The 22,810-nt window shown below is 37.4% G+C and overlaps 1 protein-coding gene across 1 annotated transcript in view; it reads right to left on the reverse strand.

Annotated features, from left to right (window-relative positions):
* The window catches only part of SYT1 (synaptotagmin 1), a 360,397-nt gene that overhangs the window by 76,402 nt on the left and 261,185 nt on the right, over nucleotides 1–22,810 (reverse strand). The window contains exons 6-8 of the mRNA XM_067313026.1: nucleotides 13,564–13,677; nucleotides 10,135–10,302; nucleotides 6,691–6,858 (exon numbers count right to left, since the gene is read on the reverse strand). Coding sequence (XP_067169127.1) covers nucleotides 6,691–6,858; nucleotides 10,135–10,302; nucleotides 13,564–13,677 — 450 coding nt within the window. The remainder of the gene's footprint in view (nucleotides 1–6,690; nucleotides 6,859–10,134; nucleotides 10,303–13,563; nucleotides 13,678–22,810) is intronic.

Here is a 22,810-nt window from a genome sequence, read left to right on the forward strand (position 1 = left end):
AAATGAATTTTTAAGCCTCTCTCTCACCATCTTTCTGAAAAGCTTACTGAAAAGCTCTTCAGAACTTTGCTTTCCAAATACTACTGTACCTAGTATATCCAAGTCCAGTGCTTTTGAATCTCCCTTGGCTGGCCTGCCCTATTTTCTCTGTTAAGCTTTTAAAAATATCCTATACTTGACAAATAAAAAACAAAACAACTACATTACAAGAGACAAAGATGGGGAATCTTTCTTCCACTATTCCTTCCTTTGGCCTCGTAATTCCATTTTATTTCAGTGAATTTCTTCAAGGTCTTTAGGAATATGCCTTGTCGGGAATCATTATTAATATTATTTTGTGTATGGATTAGTAGATGTTTACACTGAGTGTAGATGCACAGACCTAGGACCCACTTTGTCAGCACAGCTGTACATCGAGATGCCCTTCTGCACTTGAAAGTCAAATGGTAATAAGCATGTTTCTGACAAATATGCAAAGCAAGTTTTTCTGATCTCTGGAGAGAATACTACTTAACACTATCTCTGAACTTCTGCTTCATTTTTACTGTTTCTGTATTTCAATTTAATGTTTATAAAGAAAGACAGTTTGAGATGAATCAAGACAACTTCCCTTTTGATTTCAAGTAAGCCAATTACATTCTTTTCGTTATGAAACATGAGTGCCTCTGACCTCCAAAGGTGGGTTTCTTTTCCAGAGAGGGAGTAAAGAAACAGAATACTCAGCAAAGGTATATGGTGGGATTGCCAACAATTTCAATATGAAAGGTGAGAAAAGAAATGCAGAATTCTAATAGCCTGGAATGAAGTGTTGCAACCACTTTTAACATCTTTTAGCATTTTAAAATTTTAAATTTCAAGATGAAAAGCAGCTAATTAGCTGTTGAAGAATTTCAAATCAGGCTTGCTTATTCCCAAAACTTAAGCTATCGCCCACATTTTAATAGCCTCTGTTTTGTTCCCTGTCTCACTATCAAGTTCAGTTCCTCTTGAGGACAGCTGTTGCACTTACTCTATGTATGTTTAACATAGTGAATTTACTGTATGCAACTCTGCCACAAAATTTGAAAAATAAAAAAACCTTAGATTTAAAATTTAAAATTTTAAGTAGTTGTAAGATGGAGTGAACTTGAGAAAACTTGAATACCATGCAGAAAACATAGTGATCCAATTTAATACGCAGCTAAATAAAGGTGACCTCATATTTAAAATTTGTCTGACACTCTGACAGCATCTCCATATGGATAATGATACTTTCTTTTGCAAAGCACTATGATATCTGCAAAGCTGTATAGGAGCTAAGTGTTATTATTAGAGATGGGAAAAGGCCTATTAGATCATCTGTCCATCTCTGGTATAACAGAAAATGACAGCGATTTGCTGCTGTGATTTGACAGTGACATTTTTACAATGTCCTTTCCTCTAAACTCTCTGCAAGTTTCAGTGCTGAGGATTCAACAAGCTAGATGGCTTACTTGTTTTGTCAGTCTCCAACTTCTATGAAGGTTACTGAAGGTACTCTTGCTTTCAACTTTTATTTTTTGAAGATGGAGAAAAGAATAATCTGTATGAATAGCATACCTGTCAAATTTCACAGAATTAGCCTTCCATATCCCAGCTGCAGACTGCCTGCATCTCCTGCGCCTGCAATGCAGTACTGTGGCACCTCTCCTGCTCGGGGCTGTGCATGGCATACGAGGGAAGCTGGAATACTGCTCTGCTGTCTGTCTGGTGCGTCCAGCAGATTCCCACCACAGGGGCCATGCACAAAAGGTGTCCAACGCAGCCCACTGTGACATGAGCATACCTGCATCAGGTAATTGATTCACGGTGGATGCTGTGTCATATAATGCATGGAGTTGTACATGCTGGCACTCCTAATGGGTCTGCAGAAGTCTTTGTGGTGGATTCTGGCAGGCTGAAGGTCCTTTTCCCCATGGAAGAAGGTTCTGCTTCTCCACTGCTTTCAAAGTAGAGCCCTTTCTGCTCCTCTTTGTATTCCCATACTCCCCCAAATTTCGTGGAATGTTTACTCTGACAGGTTTTGAATTTAAGTGCCAATATAACAAAGTGTCTGGAGAGAAATCGGTTGAAGTATGCAGGAGATGAGTCTCAGTATGATTCATACTGCTGTGAGTGAAGGAGAGGTCTGTCTGGCCTTCTGTACTGGAGTGATAACAGATATTGGATGCAGTGTGTACTCAGATAAAGTTAATGGCAGTGACATCTGGTAGATGACACAGAGGAGCAAACTCCTATCATCTGTTTTTTTACACTTTGTGCCCAAACCATTATATGTCAGACTTGGTAAAAGGGAATAATCTTTCAGTATCTACGACTCTTCCCTCCCATGCTCTCAGTCATACGAGACTGAAGGACTATTAGATAAATCGCCACCATATATTCACAAAAGTAGTAGAGCTAAAAGCAGCTAGGGAAAAAGGATTCAAGTATGTAGCTCATTAATAGTGGCCTCCCCAATACTTAGCAGTCATTGTGCAGACTAGTACATTCCCAAAGCACTCCACAGTCATAACAAAAGCTTATGTAGTCTTTTACTTTCCAAGTGCTTAACCAATAAATATATTAATAAAGACCTTTCCCAGAAGAGAATAGAATGTCACAGAGATGCCATTCAAATGGCTGGGCCTTGAGAGGTAGGTAAGCTTCAAATATTTCATTAAACCTTCATCCTCTGCCATGAATTTCAAGCCCATTTAGAAAAAAAGGATGGAAAGTACAGTGGAGCTTTATGAGCAAAAATAAGAATAATTGCTTGTAAAATTATTTCCTCTTCTATGATTATAGTGCTCATTAAATTGTGTATTCTATGAGGTGCAACAACTGGATTCTACATAAAGTGAAATGAAAATAAGACTTATACTCTACTGATGCCACCTAGATGACTATTTCAAAGCGACTGGTCATGTTTGCCACTGATGTGCTTTGGCATACATCTTGGTTTTGGGTCATAATTAAAATATTAAGGATAGTTTGGTACACTTAATTGACAACATATTTAGAATTCTAATTAGTTGTACATTGTTAGGAACTTACAAATCTATCCAAATGCTGTAAGGGCAAAAAACAAAACAAAACATGCCATTCTTCAAATGATGTAGACTATATACAGCTATGCTTTTCAGGGACAAATTCACATTTTGCAATTATAAAATGCAGACTACTCTATAAAGATTTTTTGTGTTAATAAAACATAATTACATTTGTCATACAATTTTGGATGAAATCCAGTTGCTTAAGGTTTTAATTCTAATTTTATTGTGTTTTCTTACAATTAGTGAACCAGGCTGCCACACCATGCTTATAATTGCTAACAAGATATAAGGATGTGTCTGTTGCTACACATCTAGCCTAGATAAATCATGTTAGCCTTTGTACTTGCAGTTCTGTATTTGTTAATTCTGAAGCTAGGGTATTGCTTGGTGTGCATATTTGCAAGCCAAAGCCCATAGTAACAATTCTGAATCATAAAAAAAGTCTTGAAGTTACACATATATGCAGTATATATAAGATAAAACGTTTCTATTAACCTATTACAGCATCCCCAGTGTTCTCCATCTCCTCACCACCTAATAATTACAAAATGCCAGACAGATCAAATTTTCAGCTAAAGTAAAGTAGTATTACCCTAAAGTTTTGGTCATTTCCTAATAGCTAACAGTGTTATGAAGTGAGAGCTTATAGTTTGCTTCAGACAAGCTGTAAAAGCATCAGCCTTAATTGTTGCAGGAGACCAAAAACCGCTAAGTATCAGGTATGCCTGGTCTTACTATAGGCTCTCCGTTTAACTTTGGGTTTTGGTGCATTATGTCTGCTGCAAATTCTGCACTGCCTGCTGTATTAGCTGATAACAGGTTTATGGAGATATGATCTCTCCTGCCCCTCTCTGTCCCTTGCTTATTATGGCATACATATTACCTACTAAAGTTTGTCTGGCATCTTTGCTTCTGAGCAAAGAGGCTGGCACAGTGAAGACAGTGAGCTACTTGGCAGTAGTCAAATATGGAAACATGAATGACATTTCCTGTGAAACACAGCTCCCCAGACCATTAAAGATGTAACTTTCTTGGGTTTTGATAGAGATTTCTTTTCTAAATTGTGCTAAGCAATTCTTTAAATCAGGCTCAACGTATGCATGACACAAGTAAAGGTTCTATAACAGATCAAACACAAATGAGGACATTTTGGTTTAAATACACTTGGCTTACCTAACTCCTGACTAACTGGTTTCTATGGGGTCACATTTTATTTGTACAGTAAGCTCAGGAGCTTTTGTAGAAAAGCAACAACTCTATTATACAGAAAACTAAGCTTAACTAAGTCTCCAGCTAATGTATGCTATGACAATTTTCCATATTCTTTGGATACTTTGGATGCTTATGAGCAGAGATGCAGAAGTGAAACAGAAGCCTTTCTTTATTATAGAAAAGAAAAAGGGGAAGTGGGTGCAAGCACATTTTTACATTTTTTCAGGTATGTTTTCACAGGACCATATTGCCTGGCTTCTTATTAAAAAAAGCCATACTTCAGTTATGGCTTCAAAAAGGCTCTATTAAAAAAGCTTTACAAAAATGGCAATGTTTTTTCTGCATATGCAGCACAGGAAATATGAAGAAAGGTGAGGGCAGAGGCTCAAATGGGAACTGAAGAAAGTTAGTTTCTTCTAGTTACCACGACCCTCAGGCAAATGTGGTATTTACATAAACAAATGACAAATACATGTAAAACTACACATCTATCAGTTCACTTGGGCTCTGAAAGCACAAATAAGGTTCATCTTAGATTTATTCCCTACTGCAAATTGTTTAAACTTCTTGAAGTACTCTTCCAATTTCCAAATACTGTAAGAATTGTTTCTTTTAACTACCTTCTTTTATTACAATAAAAAGTTCCTTTCAAGTCAGAATGCATTTCTGCTTCTTCTACCTTACAATATTTCAGCACTAGAAGCAGCTCACACTGGTCAATACCTATTTCAAGCCACTTTAACATTGTTTTGTATTAGCAGGGTATGAACTTTATGAAGAAACCAAGGGACTGAGTCAGTCTGTGAATCTGAGATAGCAAATCAATGTTTTGTTCCACAATGTAAATTAAAGCCCACTCTAATCTATACCATATTATCAGTCACCTACGTATAGGAATATTATTGTTTATATTCTAAAAGGTTAAATTTATAGTAAAAAGGTAGAGGTTAAATTCTTTTTTGTGCACTACTTGGCTATATTTTATGCTTTTTGCAACAGAAAAGCAGGAGACACATTGATATCACACACACTAGTGGAATAAAAGTTCAGTCTATAGAATTCAGGATTAGTGATACTTAATAAAATTTGGAAGGATTAATACACTCTGATTTCACATTTCTCGCTCTCCAGTATGTTGGGACTTTAAGGGAATAAGGCCCTTGAACTGCAAACTTTTTTGCATTTTCATTTTTAGCTCTGGGAGTGGAAGGAAAAATACACTGTATAGTGTGGTTACCAATGTCACAGGCAATTTCAATTAGAGAGTCCCGCAAATGATGTCCCAATGAAAAAAAATGCCATGCAGGATAGCCTCAGTGTAGCAGTGACTTTCAAATTAACAAGAAGTAGAAGAAATAGATCTGAAAATACAGTCTTCAAAAACCAACATTATAAAAGGCAAGACTAAGAAATCTACCATCTTTTAAAATCTGAGAAGACAGCATGGTACTGTTGAAAAGGGGGAATGGAAAAAAAATTATTTGCTGAATTGTTCTCAGCTTGTATTCTGAATCCAATATTCAGGTTTTCATCACCTGTATTAAGGAAAAATGTCATCCAAAGATTGTCCTTTTAATTACAGAAACTGAGGTTGGAATACAAAGCAGTTTATTAGCTAAATCAGACAACAAGGAAGTCAAACTTGGATTCATTCTTCTCTCACCAGAGAACTGAAGCACGCTGTGCACTCTGACTATTATGAGTAGGCAGATATTATCTAGCAATCAAAAGGAAAAATGAAGTAAAACTGAGTAGAAAGTGTTCTTATAATAAGCAAAAAGGTGGACTCGCCCGTATGAAGAATCTCACAGAATGCAAAATTTAGTTATGAAATTTTTCCAAAAAGTGTCTTGTGTACATGTACCTACTAAATAAAGTACATACAGGATGTTGGCAGAGAAAGGAAGATAGTAGAAGGCAATTAATATTACAGTAAGATGCTGCTCATTCCAAGATCTTTGTTAAATGCATAATTCTAATAAATGGTTATTATTGTATAGCAGTTCAATAAAACAGTAAAGTGAAGATCTGCCACTATCTTCATGCACAATAAGATGTCTTGAGATGCAAATATTCAGGATTATTATGGCCACAAAAAGCCTATGCGCACACTGCTCTTTTAATTCAAATGCAAATTTTAGGTACACAAACTGCACCAACTCAAGAAAAAGTAAAACTCATGAAAATTTCCTTAAAATGTCATTGAAAGTAATATGTTGCTCAAATCAAAAAGATTGAAAGTAAGATTAATACAGGAGAGTGTACCGTGCAAAGAGTACTGAAAAAGATGCTTATCAAAAATTTATCAGCCTGAGAAATGCTGATAGCAGATGGGAACTGTCGTGGCAAAAAAAATGTTGCTGGTTTGACTGTTCATCCAGCTGAGGATGAAAGTGTCCTGACAAAAACGAATGATTTTTCCTACCTCTTCCTTCTCAGCACTTTGCAAGTCCCTCCACTCCTCCGTCACATGACCAAAGTCCACTGTGTTCATCGCAACTTTATATTCCCCAATGATATCATGTTTGGAGAAGCGATCAAAGTCATAAACTGCCATCACTAAAGTTTTTCCACCCAGCTCAGAGTATGGCACCTGTAAAGGAGAGAAAAATGACAAACTCTCAGACAGTAAAGATGAGTCCACTACAATGCAAATCTATTTCTTTGGTTTATCAGCTGTCATCTCAGGTAAATTGAACTGCATGGAAAATTATGAGGTATATTTGTTTCAGCATCACCAGATGCAGCATTTTTTGAAACTAGGCTATGGCACTCCATAGAACAAGGTGGCAGCTCACTCATCACTCTCTGGGTTTTTTCCATTCTACTCCAAATTATTTTGTGGGTGATGAAACAGAAACAGGAAGCCCAATTATTTACACCGAAGACATATGAACTTTTAAAACAATAGTATCTTTTCCTCAATAAATCAACTGTCATCACTTAGAAATGGGTAGCTTACCGACTGATGAAAAAAACAGAATTGGCTTACTGTATCCGGCACAAAGTAATTAGACACTGAATAGTTCTCTTACAGTACAACCACCTATTACTTGCCAAGGCATATTTTTCATTATTACACCTTTCACACTGTAGACACTAAGGTTCATTCTAAGTCACAGTGCACAGTTAGAAATTGTGGTGGCAGAAAGCCAAGTTCTGACTAATTCTCCAGTTGTTCTGACGTGCTTCAGACAGATGTTGTAGGTTAAGATGTTTATGAGTCACGTTTTTAATATTCAGACAAAGTTCAGGTAAGTTCATGCAGTTCAGGTAAGCTACACTTGAGTGGCTATCTGGAAAAGCCTGATTTAGGAATTGTTTGGACTTAACATTGAACACTTGGTCAATTTGAATATATTTTGCAAGTATAAATGGTTTCCATGGGCTTCAGTAAACATTTCTTTATTAATTGTCTATATAAAAAGAGAAATGAAAGCATGGCATTATCATTGGCCATGCTAACAGCTATATGTTCCAGTCTGTTTAAAACCTAGGAGCCTCATGTATTTTGTTACTGTTTGGCTTCGACTTGCTTTTTAAAATACTAACTAATAAAATGAGTAGTTTTTCCTTCTTCATGTTACATAATGTTTACAAGAAACTTTTAAAATTGAGGGCCAGCTCCAGTTTCGATTACTGCATTCCAGGAGCTACCGGGCTGTGTATTGTATTAAAAGGAAATAAATACTGTAATAAAATCTATTTTGATTCTGTAAATTAGTTATGTAATTAGCCTTCTAAAAAGCTATAGAAGGCAAGTGTGTATGGAAGACAAAATTCTAATTTCACACACATTTTACAGAGCATTAAAAACAGGAAAATAGAAATGTTTTAAAGCTTTGTTTTCCATCAGTTTACAATACTGCTTAATGGATCCCATCATTTGGATTGCATGAAAAGACTACATTTATTGTATTTTTTTTTTATCATTAACTTGACTTCAATAAAGCTTAGTTATTTTGCAAGAAGATCTATGCTCCCTCCATTCAGTGCCTCTAAAGCAGCGTCAGCCTTGTTCAGGGCAACAGAGGATGTTCTTGGCTCCTTTAAAGGCTTGTTCCCTCTCCCTGCTTTCTACTCTGCTCAGAAGTACTCAGCCTATTGCCTTAATGCAGGTGAGACCTGGGTAGAGAGACACACATAGGAGTCTTTTTCTTGCCCTGACAGGTCGCTCTGAACTCAGTCTGAGAGACACCTGCACTGTGGAGCTGCACCGTGGGGGTCTGAGAAACAGAAATGGAAGGGGAGTAACACAAGGAACCACCTAAGGAAGATAAGGGATGGGGTTCGGGTCTCAGGAGGTAACAGAGCAGAGATATAGTCCATCTCTTCCCCCTCAGCCTTTCCCTGAGAGGAAGGCAGATGGCTCACACTTGCAATCCTGGGAGAGAGCAGCAACACGGAGCTGGGGTGCCCACAGGCAGCTCTGCCCCAGAGAGGGGTAGGAGGGATGGCCACAGGAGCTACACACCGTGCAAGTGTTTCAGAGGAGTAAGGCTTTACCAAAATCAATGAAATATTGTAGTGGTTCCTAGACAAATCATTTATTAAAGTTGCAGCACTATTTCACTGATATTCTTGGTCACTTGTCTTTTTTAGTATAGTCCCTGGAAGAATGATAGTATTTGGCATGCTCAGTTGGCTTTCTCTCAAGTACAGAAAACAGTATCCAGGGGATGATCAGTACCCTATTGGGATGCACCTAAACACCTCTGCCAGTTCTTGCTTAGAAAACTGTAATTTTCTTCTGGAGAGTAAAATCTGAATATTAAAGATGCGACTTAAAACAAGTGGACATTATAGCCCAGGAGTGGATGCTCTGATTTATAATTTGTGCCTTCATTTTCGATGACAGGATTATTGGTTATTTCTTTTTCTTTTGTTTGTGTGTGCTGCACTGGAATCTGCAATTTATAACTCTGTTTTCTTTTAAACACTCTCTTAGGAAAGCTCAAGAAAAAAAATACCTCCCCACAAAAGATTATTTTTATGAACATCTTCAAGGGAAAAAATAAGCTTATGTATGCAGTAGTAGTTGTGACCTCCAGGGATATCTTTCTCACTGAATGATTACACAGCCTGAGTCTTCCCCTGTTCCTGTTTTCAATCTGCAGCTGTCATTAGAAGACTAGGCATAGAGAGAAAGGCCTAAAGTAACATCAGAGAAATGTATATTAGCAGAAGACCTTTGAAACATGCTGAATTGAATTCATTTATTGTATTTAACTGGAGTTTAGGCATGGCTACAGTTTTAGGAAGACACTATTGATAGATACTATTGGAAGAACTTAAATATTACAATGTAAGCCTTAACTATATTTATTTAATACTGATATCATTGACCTGAGTCACAATTTCTTTTCATATGTAAAGTAGCATGGTAAAGAATTGATATGACAGGATAGAGGCAAAGTGGAGCAAGATTAATATGACGTGTTTTCCTTCATCCATTTGCCTTCCTTGAGTTTTAATTTATTTTTGAGGGAAAAAGAAATGGTATACTGAAATTCATAAATCAGACAACAAAGATATTTAAAGAAAATGCTGGTTTAGTGAAATTCACCTGACATTTGTCAAAATGCCACTCTTTTCCTATTTTCTTATAAGTAGTCTCCAGTCATCACATATGAATCAGACTGTCATAAATTGGGATAGCTCAAGCCTTTTACACCTGCTGAGGATCTGTCCCTGTGTTACACCATTCTCATCATTAGATTGAATTTCAGAGGTTTCTGCAACGGAAAAATTCATTATGCCCTGGTTACCAATAAACTAAGATGTGTCTAACTTTGTGGCTGAGCATGAGATGACTTGTTAGCATGCATAGTGATTAAAGAAAGATGTTTCAATAATTATCAAAAAATACCTTGAATGTAAATTGCTCATTGAAAACAGGGTTAAGGGTCTTTCTGTGAACTTTTGTCTCATATTTCTTCTTCTTATCAGGCAGAAGGAAAACTTTCACATAGGGATCAGATGTACCACCCATATCTAATGCAGGCAATTCAGCTGCTTGAATGATCCCAACCAAAAGCTGAAAAGAGAGAAAAACAGCAGAATGAAATTTCAAATAGATATTTATAAAAAATTTGTAACAGAAAAATACACACACACATACACACACACACAGATGCTATTTCTGGTCTCTGAAAAACTGTTCTCCCCCTTTTAGGAAACTCTTCAAGGAAGGCAAATGAAGCAAAGCTATAGACTACAAAACCAATTATGACAGATGCAGACTCTACAAAGGCTGTTTTTAAGCAGAAAAGAGATTTTTAAAGGGCAGCTGATTACAGCTAAATACAGAATTCATCTTTTTAAAGACTGCAATCAAATAACTTTCAATTGCTATTGCCTCTTGTGCATTATTTTTCTATGCTGGGCACCATGAATAGAAATCACATTATTACACAATCAAGAATGTGTAATTTTGACTACAAAATTTGTATTCTAAATCCTCAACACAGAACTTCCCCCACCCTCAAACACAAGAAGTAGATACTTGAAGTACAAATCTTCAGGTAGAGCTCTATTAAAAACAAGTGAGTCTTGCAGTCTTCCTCATATTTAATTTCCATTGCTATGTATAAAAATGGGCTTAAGTAGTTACCCAAGGATAATGTTTTCCAAAAAAAATCAAACCTAACTTTTGGTAACTGAGTCCTAATTTCAATTCTTCATTTCATTGCAAGACAGGAAAATTAGTTTCTTAAATGTCTTTTTAAAAATAAGACAGTAGTACATTTGAAACCTTTAAATGCTGTGGCCATTTTTGAGTGTTATAAATGAAGATTTATGTTGTTCTAAACTGGTCACTACTATGGTTTGTATTACAGTAATATGTAGACCTCTTAGCCTATGTTAGGCCTCATCAGCACAAGGGAGTTAGGAGGAGGAATGTATTTTTAATCCTTGTTTCATGGACATGGAACTAATGTAAATATTCAATTGACTTGTTAAGGTCAATCTGAAGACAAGAGATTAAGAATTGGGAACTAAATCTGAGAAAACATTCTTCTGAGTGCTTCAGTCGCAACATATTTGCTCCTCTCATGGATGAACTGTTTAAAATTGGAAACAGAAGCTCCAACAACTGGAATACAGAACACTGTAGTTAGGCTAGGAAAGAAGGTCCTAGCTTCCAGAGATTCTTCAAAGTTGGATTTATTTCTGCCAGTTTTAAATTCAGAGTATGGCCTGCACATCTTCCCACCTGTGGGCTCTTAAGCTCCATGAAGAACTTTTCTTTAGCTGTATCAAACACCTTTCCCTTTTCTCTTTCACTATTATTCTAGATGCATAATTGTTCATAAATACATTGATAGGCTCAGGATCCACATAAGTCTTTCACATCAAAGAGTGAAAAACAAGTCTATGAATTTTAGTTAACAGAGGAAAGGAAATTCACCTCCCTTTGAAAATTTCTCTCCCTGAAACTGAAGCATCATGCACTGGAGAGTACTTTGGTCATCCTGCCTCCATTTTTAACCCTGTGCAACGTATTGAATAATAACTGAATTTCTGGTTTGTAGTTTCATTTCACCATGCTATACCAACCTAACTGAATCTCCTGTTTTACTCTTTTGTCTATCCCCAAACAAATTTCAGAGTGCAACCCAGTTTAGGGCATCGAAATAAAACAGGAATCCACAGCTCAAAGAATTTACTACCTTAATTAAATACTACCCACTTTTACAGAGTTGTTGCTCTCTCATCCTATTTCCTTTTGTATAGTTCTCAAAATCAACATGACATCTCCTTTAATGAAATTCACAAAGAAAGTTTATTTTTATATTCTAAGGAAACTGAAATCCATTTGTCAGAACACATTTGCAGCTTTTCCTTTCCCCCTTTAGATCTTCTGCTTTTGAAGGATCTAACATTTCATACTGATTTCAAGGGGGATCAGTGTGACTCATCACATGGACAGGGAGAAGGATTTTGTTGAAGAATTTGCTTTGGGAGTTGAGGAAAAGCTCCTTTAACCATAGGTTCTCGAAAGGCTTCCAAATTCTTTTTGTCTCTTGCTTTGACAAACAAGCATGGGTAGTCAGAAGATAGTTGAAAAGATGGGGAAATACTATGTATTATGCCAGATCATAGCTGTCTGCAAATATCCTGCTGCTGACACAGAAAATTTTCTTAATTTCTCCTTCTGTTCTTTATCTTGTAACAAGTGAGTGTGTTGCATTCCACGAACAGCATCAGATAAAGAATCTGAATTCATACTGTGGAAACAAATCACAAGAACATGTAGAAGTCAGTTCAGATGCAGAGTAGGAATTAACAGGGGTTTCAGTTCAGTAGTCATTTCTTTCCCTAAATAGAGAAGAATGATGTGTTTTGACTGAAGTTGTTAAAAAATGAAATATGTGATATGTGTTTTCAATTTCACTGGAAGATATGCAGTAGAAGTAGGAAGATGTTTTCGTGTGCTTTGGTCCAAAGTGAAGAACAGTAGTTTTAATATGAGTGCATAAATTGTAATAATTGATGAAGGTGACCCAAACCACGGCAAGAGGCCATGGAGTGGAAAAAAATACAGGCAAGTTCAGGATGTGACCAGACCTGTTAAATGGGTTGGTTCTATGTTTACATCACATTAGAGTCTCTTTTCCTATTGAAAACCTGGGGAAGTATGCCAAAGTTTGGTCTTACCAGTGTAACACCTCAGCTTCAGACAATGGTACAGAAGGAATATCAGTCCTTGACTGGAGATTCTGTCTGTCCAACTTTCCTGTTCTTTGGGAGATAGGCCTTTTTATTTGGACTCTAGTTTCAAACGAATCATCTGTTGGCTGACAGACATACTTTTATGGAGAGCAACAGAATCTGATGCAGCAGGTTAACAAGGCAAAGCAGGCTCTTGATACAGTGACAGGAAGCTACTCCTGGTAGTCTTACGAACTTGCTAAAAGACCTATGATGAATCACCTTACTTCTATGTTCCTCCCTTTTTTCCCATCTTTTCTTTGCTTACACTTTAAATGCCTGAAGGCAGATGCTATCTTTTACTGTCTACATGTAGACTCCATAGTATAATGTGGCTTGACATTGATTGGTGACACTTTAATATAAATTATTATTAATAATCATAATAAGGTGTAAAATAGATTCAGAATACACTGAATATCAATTTAGTAGTACTTCTATCATGAACCGTCAGTCTTGCTTTCTCTCTCTACTCAGAGGAAGCAAATAAGGATTTCAGAAGTACCTACTGTACCTAAATGTGTTACTTCACTCTTCCCTTGCCCACACAGAAATGAAATGGTACAGGTTGTGTGTTTCAAACCTGGTTATTCTGGAAGTCATAATCCAAAGAATATTGGATTTTCCCTAGTTTCTCCACTTCTTTGGGTTCTTCTTTCTCTTCCCCATCAGTCAGCCCAGTCTCAGCATCATCATCCTTAAGAGCCTAGAAAGAAGGAAAACAATACTAATGAAAAAGGCTAGCTCTTAAGCACCAGTTCAAAATAGACACTGTCCTCAGATCTATTGTAAAGCCATTAAAAGCAAGCATGACAGCAGAAATCCATATATGCAGTTTACGTATATGTTTCTACTACTTAGGTTGCTCAATAAAACTTTAAAATCAGCAAGCAAGCAATGGAAGTAGGAAGAAAGCTTCTTGGAATATTGCAAGCAATAATTGTTATAAAACCTGAAAGTAGAAAGAAAATATCAACTTGATATTAAAAAGTTCTTCTGGACTCACACTGTCTCTTAAAGAGGCCCAAGGAGGCAAACATGCTATTAAATAAGCAAAGTCACACCATTCAACTTACAAATATCTTGGCAATGTCAAACCTAGCTGTGCATGCTGTGAATTGTTTGCAATCAGCAACATGTTTCTGTAGGATTACTATGATAAAGACAATGTGTTGTGGATGAATTCTTCCTACAATCATATGCCAAACATTTTTCATGTTTATTTAGAATGAATATGGAAGCAAAGTTATCACCATGCCATTAGCAAATGCATGTTTCTCCTTCTCCCTCCCTCCCAAGACCCATTTCCTTTTTATTCATTCTCGCTATAAAGCTAGGCTGAACCAAATTGATTGAAAACTGATTTTAGTTTGCTTAGAAAGAAATACAGAAGTAAAGAAATACAGAACTGCCTACAGTTTTGTCTATTATAAAAAACCCGCTACTTTTAAAGGACACAGCAGTTTTCTTAGATTCTATGCACAACTAAAATACTCAGTGATAGCACCATTTTTGCTGTACCAGAAAGCAAAAGTTTTTGCACTGCAAAAAAGGGAATTCCTACAATTATTAAACCATATGAACAATAACTAACTACGTAGTTCTCATTTAACCAGATTTTTACCTGAGTAAGAACTGAAAAATGGGCCAAAGTGACGAGGCAAACAGCGAAAAAGTTTTGTGGAAAATGTGAAAATAAATTTGAGATTGTGAAAACAAAGAATCAATACTGAGCACTTATCTAGAATTGTTATCTGCATATTACAGAAGGCAATATATGGTTATCTATAAGAGCCTGATCTGGATGAAAATGGCTTCAATATGGAGCTTCTGCCTGCACAGACAGATTATTAACTGCAAGAATAAGATTCGTTCTGTCTTGTTTTGTTTTTCTTCCCTCACAATGTTGGACGGTCTGAAGAAAGCTACAGCAGTTATAAATAACAGGTTGCAGCTGCAGCTCTATAGCTGAAGAGGTAGAGAGTTCGAACAACGACTGGAAACTAGACCCATGGTTGATGCTGGTTGGTGAAAGAAAGTAAGAATATAAAAACATTAGCAGTCTCACTCAGCCATGAAGACAGTAGGGCCATGTAACAGTGTGGGTATGGTAAGAGGGAAGATTGATCTCTGAAGCAGCAAATGTTATTTTTCAGGAGCCAGTTCTAGATTCAAAAGGTCAGACTCAAAATTGCACAGAATTAAGCAATTATTTTTCTACTTTTGAAATAAGCTAGAACTTCAGCTGGCATAGCTCAACTGAAATCAATGGAACAACATTGATTTATGCAAGCTGAGGAGCTCAGTTAGTGTTAAATATGTGAATGTTAGTGAACGATGGACTCTTTACTAGGCACATAAATTACAGTATATGCAAATGAGATTGATAAGGAAGCTTGATAGTGGCTGAGAATCACCTGTGATGTTTTTCAGACAAATCATTTCTGTTTGGAAGTGCTAAACTGCCTGAAATGAAAGTCATTTGGAGATATTTTATTCTCTGAGCTGCTAGTGAGCTCCCTGGCTGTAGCAAAACCATACTTTTGTTAACAGAGAAACAAACATGGCACTTCAAAATTGAAAGGCTCTAAGGCAAGAGCGAATTGGATTGGAGCAAAGACGGCCTGAGGCTCAGCCCTTGCAGGACCATACATGGGGCTTTCAGGATATGCAGTGAGATGATCATGTCAGACTCCTTCCTTTCACTGGTAATAAAAATAAGCTTCAAGATGCTCTGATCATGAAAAATTATGAAGATGTGACTCAGTGCAACTGAGGCAACCACATCTGTCTCAGTCCAGAGACACTGGGAAGCAATAACTCACAGTCAGACGTTAACTCCAAGACACACTTCTCTGAATCATCTCAGTATTGCCCCAGCAGAGGACTTCACAGTAGAAGAGTGATTAACAGCACCTGTATAGTTACCCAGACAGATATATCCCGGTTGCTGGGATAAGTACTGGCCTCTCTGCTGCTACACCTAGTGTTGTCATGGGATTTTTTTGAGGGGGACTACTCTACAGCCATTCCTCAGGGATAAAAGGGACCTGCCTCTCTGATAATGCAAAGAGAACTGTCTATGCTATTTTCTAGGTAAAAGGCATTTGCAAGCATTGCACTGAGGCAACAGTTACATCTCCATACTCTCTCTAGAAAAAATTATATACTCTTCTGCATAGCTAAACAATCTGGGAGATGTCAGAGTGATGGGTAACCCAATGTGAAGAAGTTCTTACTATATGGCTCTAGAAAATAATATGGGAAGCAAAGGAAACCATGTGCTTCTTGCAGGGGAGTTTTTAAGTGCAGGGAGAACATGCTGAATGACTGGGAAAGTCTTCTCCATAGGTTATGGCAGGCCTATTGGAAGGTGAAAGCTATTTCCCAGGAGAGAGAGAAAACACTCTACATTACTCACATTGGCTGAGGAGCTATATGATTCTTTTTGACCTTGACTCAGAAATACTGAAGAACTATGAAACACTAAGAACGAGACAGAGTGTTCTGATTTTGCCAGGGTCATGGAGCTGGGGGAGGGAGGAAATGACAAATGATTATCTCTAAAGCAGTCTGTACATAATAGCTCTTATTTTTAAGAGAGGAATTTGCTTTCAAACTAGGAGCCAATGCTTTAAGAAGAAGACGAGTCAAAGGAAGCACAGAAGTTTCTCATGTTTGATGCAGCTGCTGTGTTCCAAAAAGGAAGAAGAATTGGATTGCTTCAAAGTACTTGAAACACCCTGTAGGGATTTTCATTTTGTATTGAGATTCTCCAAAAGATCAATATTTAATGGAATAGTACTGCAAACCTCAATTTATAGCACACTGTATCACACTATATTGGGTCTTATTGTTGTATTGCTACAACCAATTAAAATAAACAGCTATATTTTATTGGTTTTGGAGACAATAAAATATTTTTAATTATAAGCCAGCTTTCTCCTCAAACCTCTCCAACTGACATGACTGTAATCAGAAAGACTGTATTTAGATGCAGAGGAATATAAGTCTTTCCTTTCCTAATATTTCTTTTAATTCCATGACATTTTTAATGCTTTTCTGTGAAATATGCAGCATAGAACACATTATTACACAGCGCCAGAGACAGGATTTATTTTTTCTAATTTGGGATGACTGTGAAGTTCACTCAGGTGATTTCTTCGTCTGCATAACATATGTAGAAACACACAGCAATAGAACTAGCATATCCTCTTACATGTGTATAAGCATCTGAAAAATGTACGCTTATGTATAAACAGGTATAAAAACATACAAAAAAAGTGTTAGCCCAACATAACCGTCACCAGGTGATACATTCACATCTAATGAAACCAGAAAGTAGAAAAAGTTATGTTGTGTCAAGAACCTCAGCAGAGCCACACAATAGAGAGTATATGCTTAATTAGAGCTGGAAGGCGAATGAATCTTTTTGAGCACTGTATTGTTTGATCCACATTTGAATGAGCTCTGTAACTAGTTCTAGCCAAGGGTACAGACATGAATCTACATATGCCGTTAGGATTTTCTTTCTTTGCCATGCTTAGTCAACTGTTTTCAAGCTCCTCTACTGTGTAGTGGTTCCTACAAAAAACAGGGCTAAATTACAGCAATTCAAGATATACAGTCTCAATCTGCTGTTTCTTTCTTCACTTCCATAACATAATTAAGTGTGGTTTTACAGTCTCTTATTTTCTTCTGGGTTGTTAAAGAAAATACCTCATTTTCATATTTTGTAGACTCATCTTTTGCATCAGAAGAAAGACAAAAGAAAAAAGAAAACAGTGCTTCTGCAGATTCTACACCTTGGAGTGGGTTTTCACATTTCCTGGGCTTCCTCACTGTTCCACTCCACAAGGCAACAAAAACCACTTTGCAATGCCAGCTGCTCTTCTGCTACACTGAACCTCCCTTCCAGTTCAGTTCCACCAAAAGCCCCGCACCCTGTGACTGGGTTTACACCACTACTCTCCAGCACAAGACACAAGAGAGATTCCAGGGCTTAAAACATCTTTATGTATATTTTTATTTAATCCCTCCCAAAATTTCTCAAAGAAATCACGAGGGTCTGCAAGGGATTTAGCACAGCTGGTCTTTTATCTGTCTTTAGATTCTATAAGTGCAAAAGCTCCAAGAAAGCAAACTGATATGAGATTCAAATATCAAAACTGCTTGAGGTAGCGTATTTCTTCACCTCCTATAAAGCAGGGGCCACAATCGTGGCTGAGTCACTGTCACGATGCAAGGCTCCATGAAGGAATATTTTGCTCTTTGATTCTGCTCTGTTATCTTAGTGTCACATTTGTTAATGACTAGTTCATTTCTCAGTCTATTTAGGACTGCACACAGAGTGTCTTTCATTGTCATATGTAAAGAAATATCTTCATTAAGAGTGCTTTTAGGACTGCTTCCCTTCATGGGGTGACCTATGATTTCACTTTTAAGGAAACAGTTACCAATAAACAAGAATGAGACACCTTAGGCAGGGAAAAATACCATGTTGACTGCAGCCTGTAAGTTTATGTGCTGCACAGCGCATGTTGCAGTCTGAATTCCATCTAAGTCTATCCCATCAATCATTCTTTTTGTTCACATGGTTAGGGGGATATTTTTTTAATGTGTGAATGATGCCCAGTCCTCAGGCTTGTGCAATGCCTGTTGAGTTGAACAGAAGAAAACAATATTATTCTGTAGAGAGAATGTTCTGTGCCATGTCCAACAATGAATTTATCACAAAGGCAATTTTTCCTCCTATTGATGTCCACGCTTAGGAATGGTTGTATTTCCACTAATGGTGGTGCATCTCTTATCAATTTCTTTCACATTCAAGAACAACACAATTCTGACCTGGCCAATGCCTATCCCAGGGGGACGAGAAAAGCCTTTAAAAATTCCTGTCTGGTTCACCAGAAAAGCCTGCTCTTCTTGCAATTGTAACACATTGTCTATCAGAGTCCCTCAGAAGGAAAGGCAAAATTCCATTCTTTCAGCATCTGCTTTCTCTCCATGAATTAATTTAAAGAAGATGTTGTGCCTGGGTTTCCAGGGGCTGAGCCAGGCTTTGGTCACTGTGAAATCCATTTTGCCATTACTGCCGCAAGATTGTTAGCCTCACACCCCAGCAGTGGGCCACACCGATGCACAGAATGAGCAAGACCCTGCTGTGTCCAGCATGCCATGCCTTGACATTACTTTCTTGCTTGTTATCCAGGTTTTAAATGGTCTGCTGGATTATTCAAAAGGCTTTATTCCTTTAGGAGCTCTATGACATGGGATACAGGTTATAAAATTCTGCTTAAGAGCTCATGGGATTGTTTGGGTACTGAAATATTGACTTCTTTTGGTGCAATACAGCAAATGCTGGAGGGTCTTTAATGTAAAATACAGAGAAGTACATTGAAGTTGGAGCTGTTAAGTCCCCAGATCAGACATTTTTCTTGTAGCCAGCCTTTCTTTGCTGAAAAAAGATGCGGACAATCTCAACCTGGGGGCTCGCTTTGGAAGTCCACCCTGCGGGCCGGGGTTCTGTTCTGGATGCAGGGCTCATGTGCACGAATTAAAAGAAGCAAGTGCTTTTGCAAGTATGCTTGTATGCTCTGCCCCCACTTCCCATATGGCAGTGGCTGGCTGTGCTGAACACCAGGAGGTGTGTAGGAGGCAGCTTTAGGCTGCTTGGCCAGTGTGTGCTACTCAATCAATTGTTCTTCATCCTCCCCAAATGTATGGCGGTGGGCCAGACGGAAGCATGCTTTGGGCCAGAGCTGGCTCCTGGGTATGAGAGGACCTCTCTGAGTACTAAATTTATTTCAATTTGACAAATTTGTTATACTATATCATTAGGGCTACATCTATTTAACAGTGAAAATTAACCTAAATATAGCCAGACATGATTTATGGGGTGCCGCATCAATATACAGAGAAAAAAGCTGGCAAAGACCTGTCCTTTGACTCAGTTGCTCAGAAAAGAAATAAGATCATCCTTGGAGCATCCTCTGAACAGGACTTTATCAGTATCTGATTTTCTCATGCTTGAAGACAATTTTGCTATTCATACTTATCATCCATCATTTTGTTTGCAATGAATAAATGCCTTTACTTAAGAAATAAACATTTAAATATTCCCCATAGGGTTGGAAGTGTATAGCTCATTGACAGGAACTGCAGTTCCTGTTGTAGGGTAATCATATCCACTAACTTCAGGCACTTACTATACGAGTTTAGCTCCCCATATAATCAGTGGATACAGGTAAATGCCTTGAGAGTGTGATTCAGACCATTCAATTTAGGGAATATCTGTGTATTGCTAATGCAATTCCTAAACATCACTCATAAGGAACCTGCAGACTCTGGTCTTGAATAAATAATTCAAAATTTGGTCTGTTAAGCAAGAGAACACAAGAAAGAAAAATCCTTAACTATGGAAGTTTCCAGTGGCTAGACCTTCAGTGCAGAAAACAAGACATGTAAGAAAATGAGTAAGGCCTGTATCTTCATATCACCCTTGCCATAAAATAGGTTACAATAAATGTAAGTAATAAATAAAGTAATAAATGAATTACTTTATAGGAAAAATATTTTAAAAATGGGAAAAAGAAACTCAGGAAGCATGCAAAGCAAGCTTCCTATGTCTTCTTGGGAGTGACCAAGAGGAAGAGACAGGAAAGCAAATAAGCCCAGCTTTGTGGCTTACAGCTGTTGCTTACAAATTTCCAAGGGTTTGAAAGTCTAATATAAAGCCATAGTTAAAAAAGAGTTTTGTGGAAAGCCCTGCAGAACACAAATACTCATCCATAGTGTTGCATTATCATAAACCTATTAATTTCACATTTTTCATGAAATCTTCTGCATTCCTGCACAGTTGGTTTCTGTGACAGGAGGAAATGCAGGGTGACTGGTCAAGCTTTTTTTCCAAGAACGACTTGTTCGCATTATTTCTGATTAATTGTCTGCTCTCTAATGGCTCTGCAGCACATATTGTCTTTCTGAGTATGAATTAGGATGGCTCACTGCATCATGGATAAGCCATGGCCAACATAAACTTCAGCGTGGGCTAGAAGATGCCAACAAATGGGAAATGGTGTGCTGAGACAGGTGGCTTCATGGAATAAATACACTATTCTCCGGGGATTCAGTTGGGAAAATAAACAAGCAAGCAAACAAAAATTGCTGAAGAAAAGACCAATACCAGCAAGAGAATTCCCCTCCTCCAGATAGATCCTATCAGATTATTACTGGCAATAAAAGCATGGGATCCTTCAAGTGAAATCCAGGCTCTATGTAAGTCAGTGTGGATTTTACTGACTTGATTTTGACTAGGATCTTCATGCTTATGCTTTACAGGTCAACACATATTATTTTGAAATATTTCTGAGGGTACGTAACAATAGAAAGCTTTTTCCTTTAGTATTTTGCTTCAATGAGGGCAAGAGTGTTTACTGCTCAACAGCTAAAATCATAAGGTGAAATAGTCTAAGCAAACTGTTATACGCTGAAGTTTGGTTGGGTGCAATTGCATCTCCCTATACCATATAACTTTACAATGCCCAAATATTTCATAGCTATTAATGCATGAACATTAATCAGAATATTCTGATGAGGTTGGCATTATTACCCCAATATATAAGGAAAACCTATATAAAAGGAAAACAAACATGCAGAGAAGTCGGGTGACTGACTGAAGGCCACAATAAGACAGTAGCAGAGCCAAGAATATACTCCATATATTCCAGGGTATACTCCATATTCCTGACCCCAAATCTCCTGTTTCACCTAACAGACACATTCTCTGTAAAACCAAAATCTTTCACTAGTGACAGTGTTTCAACCTGATGCAATGAGAAATGACTGAGATATTAAATCTCCTTCTCCACAAATGCTTTGTGACCTAATAAAAGGTTCAGACCACCGCAGCAATTATTCTCCAAGCAATAGGGCTAAATTTTCGTAATTTTTCATGCCACTGTTCATGACTTAAATGATTAAGTCTCTTCCTTTCCATAGCCTACAGGCTGAGCTTAAGCAAGAATTTTGCTGTACCAATGCATTAAACTCAGACCCAATAAATCAGCAGCTATTATAGTGTCTCTAGAGCTGGGTGCTTGGCGTTTTTTTTTTTTTTTCTGAAGAAAAAAATTGTGGGAGACATTAGAGGCATGACAGATACTGGAAAACTATAAAGATGAAAATTGTGATGGGAAGGTCTTATAAAAATGCTGGTGCTAGTCTTCACTCAGTTACTCCAATACAATTCTGGAGTAAGACTACTGAAAACAGTTTGGTATGGAGCATACCTTGATTAAGAACTTAATGTGTGCACACTGTACTGAGATGATGAGAGAGCCCACAGCAAGTTTCATGAGATACCAATCATTTTAGTGACACTAAGAAGAAGACATTAAAAATACATACTGCTTTAGCCTACTTTCGATATGGTGACATTTATACAAAAAGGAAATAAAACTCACCAGGTATTTTTATGTGCCTATTGATTTTAAACTTGAGCTTTCTAGTACAGTTTGACTGAATAAGTTTTAAGTATGGAAAAAAAGGACAGTCTCTCTTCCTATCCCCTCCTCTAGCACCCCCAAAAGAAAATACCCAATCAATTTAGTTCAGCCTCTTGATGTATGCATCAAAGCTACGTATAAATCTTGGCTGAGGAGCCAGAGCTGTCAGAACGCTATATGTATCAGAGCTTTAGACTAGGTGCGTCCAAGTAGCAAGATATAAACCTACCGCAAGTGACAATCCAGAACAGTCATGAGACACAACATAGACAAGGAGGACATAGAAGGAAGAAATAAAAATTAAAACATCCACACACAAACATT

This window comes from Apteryx mantelli, chromosome 1 (genome assembly GCF_036417845.1).
Source record: "Apteryx mantelli isolate bAptMan1 chromosome 1, bAptMan1.hap1, whole genome shotgun sequence".
Taxonomy (NCBI): domain Eukaryota; kingdom Metazoa; phylum Chordata; class Aves; order Apterygiformes; family Apterygidae; genus Apteryx; species Apteryx mantelli.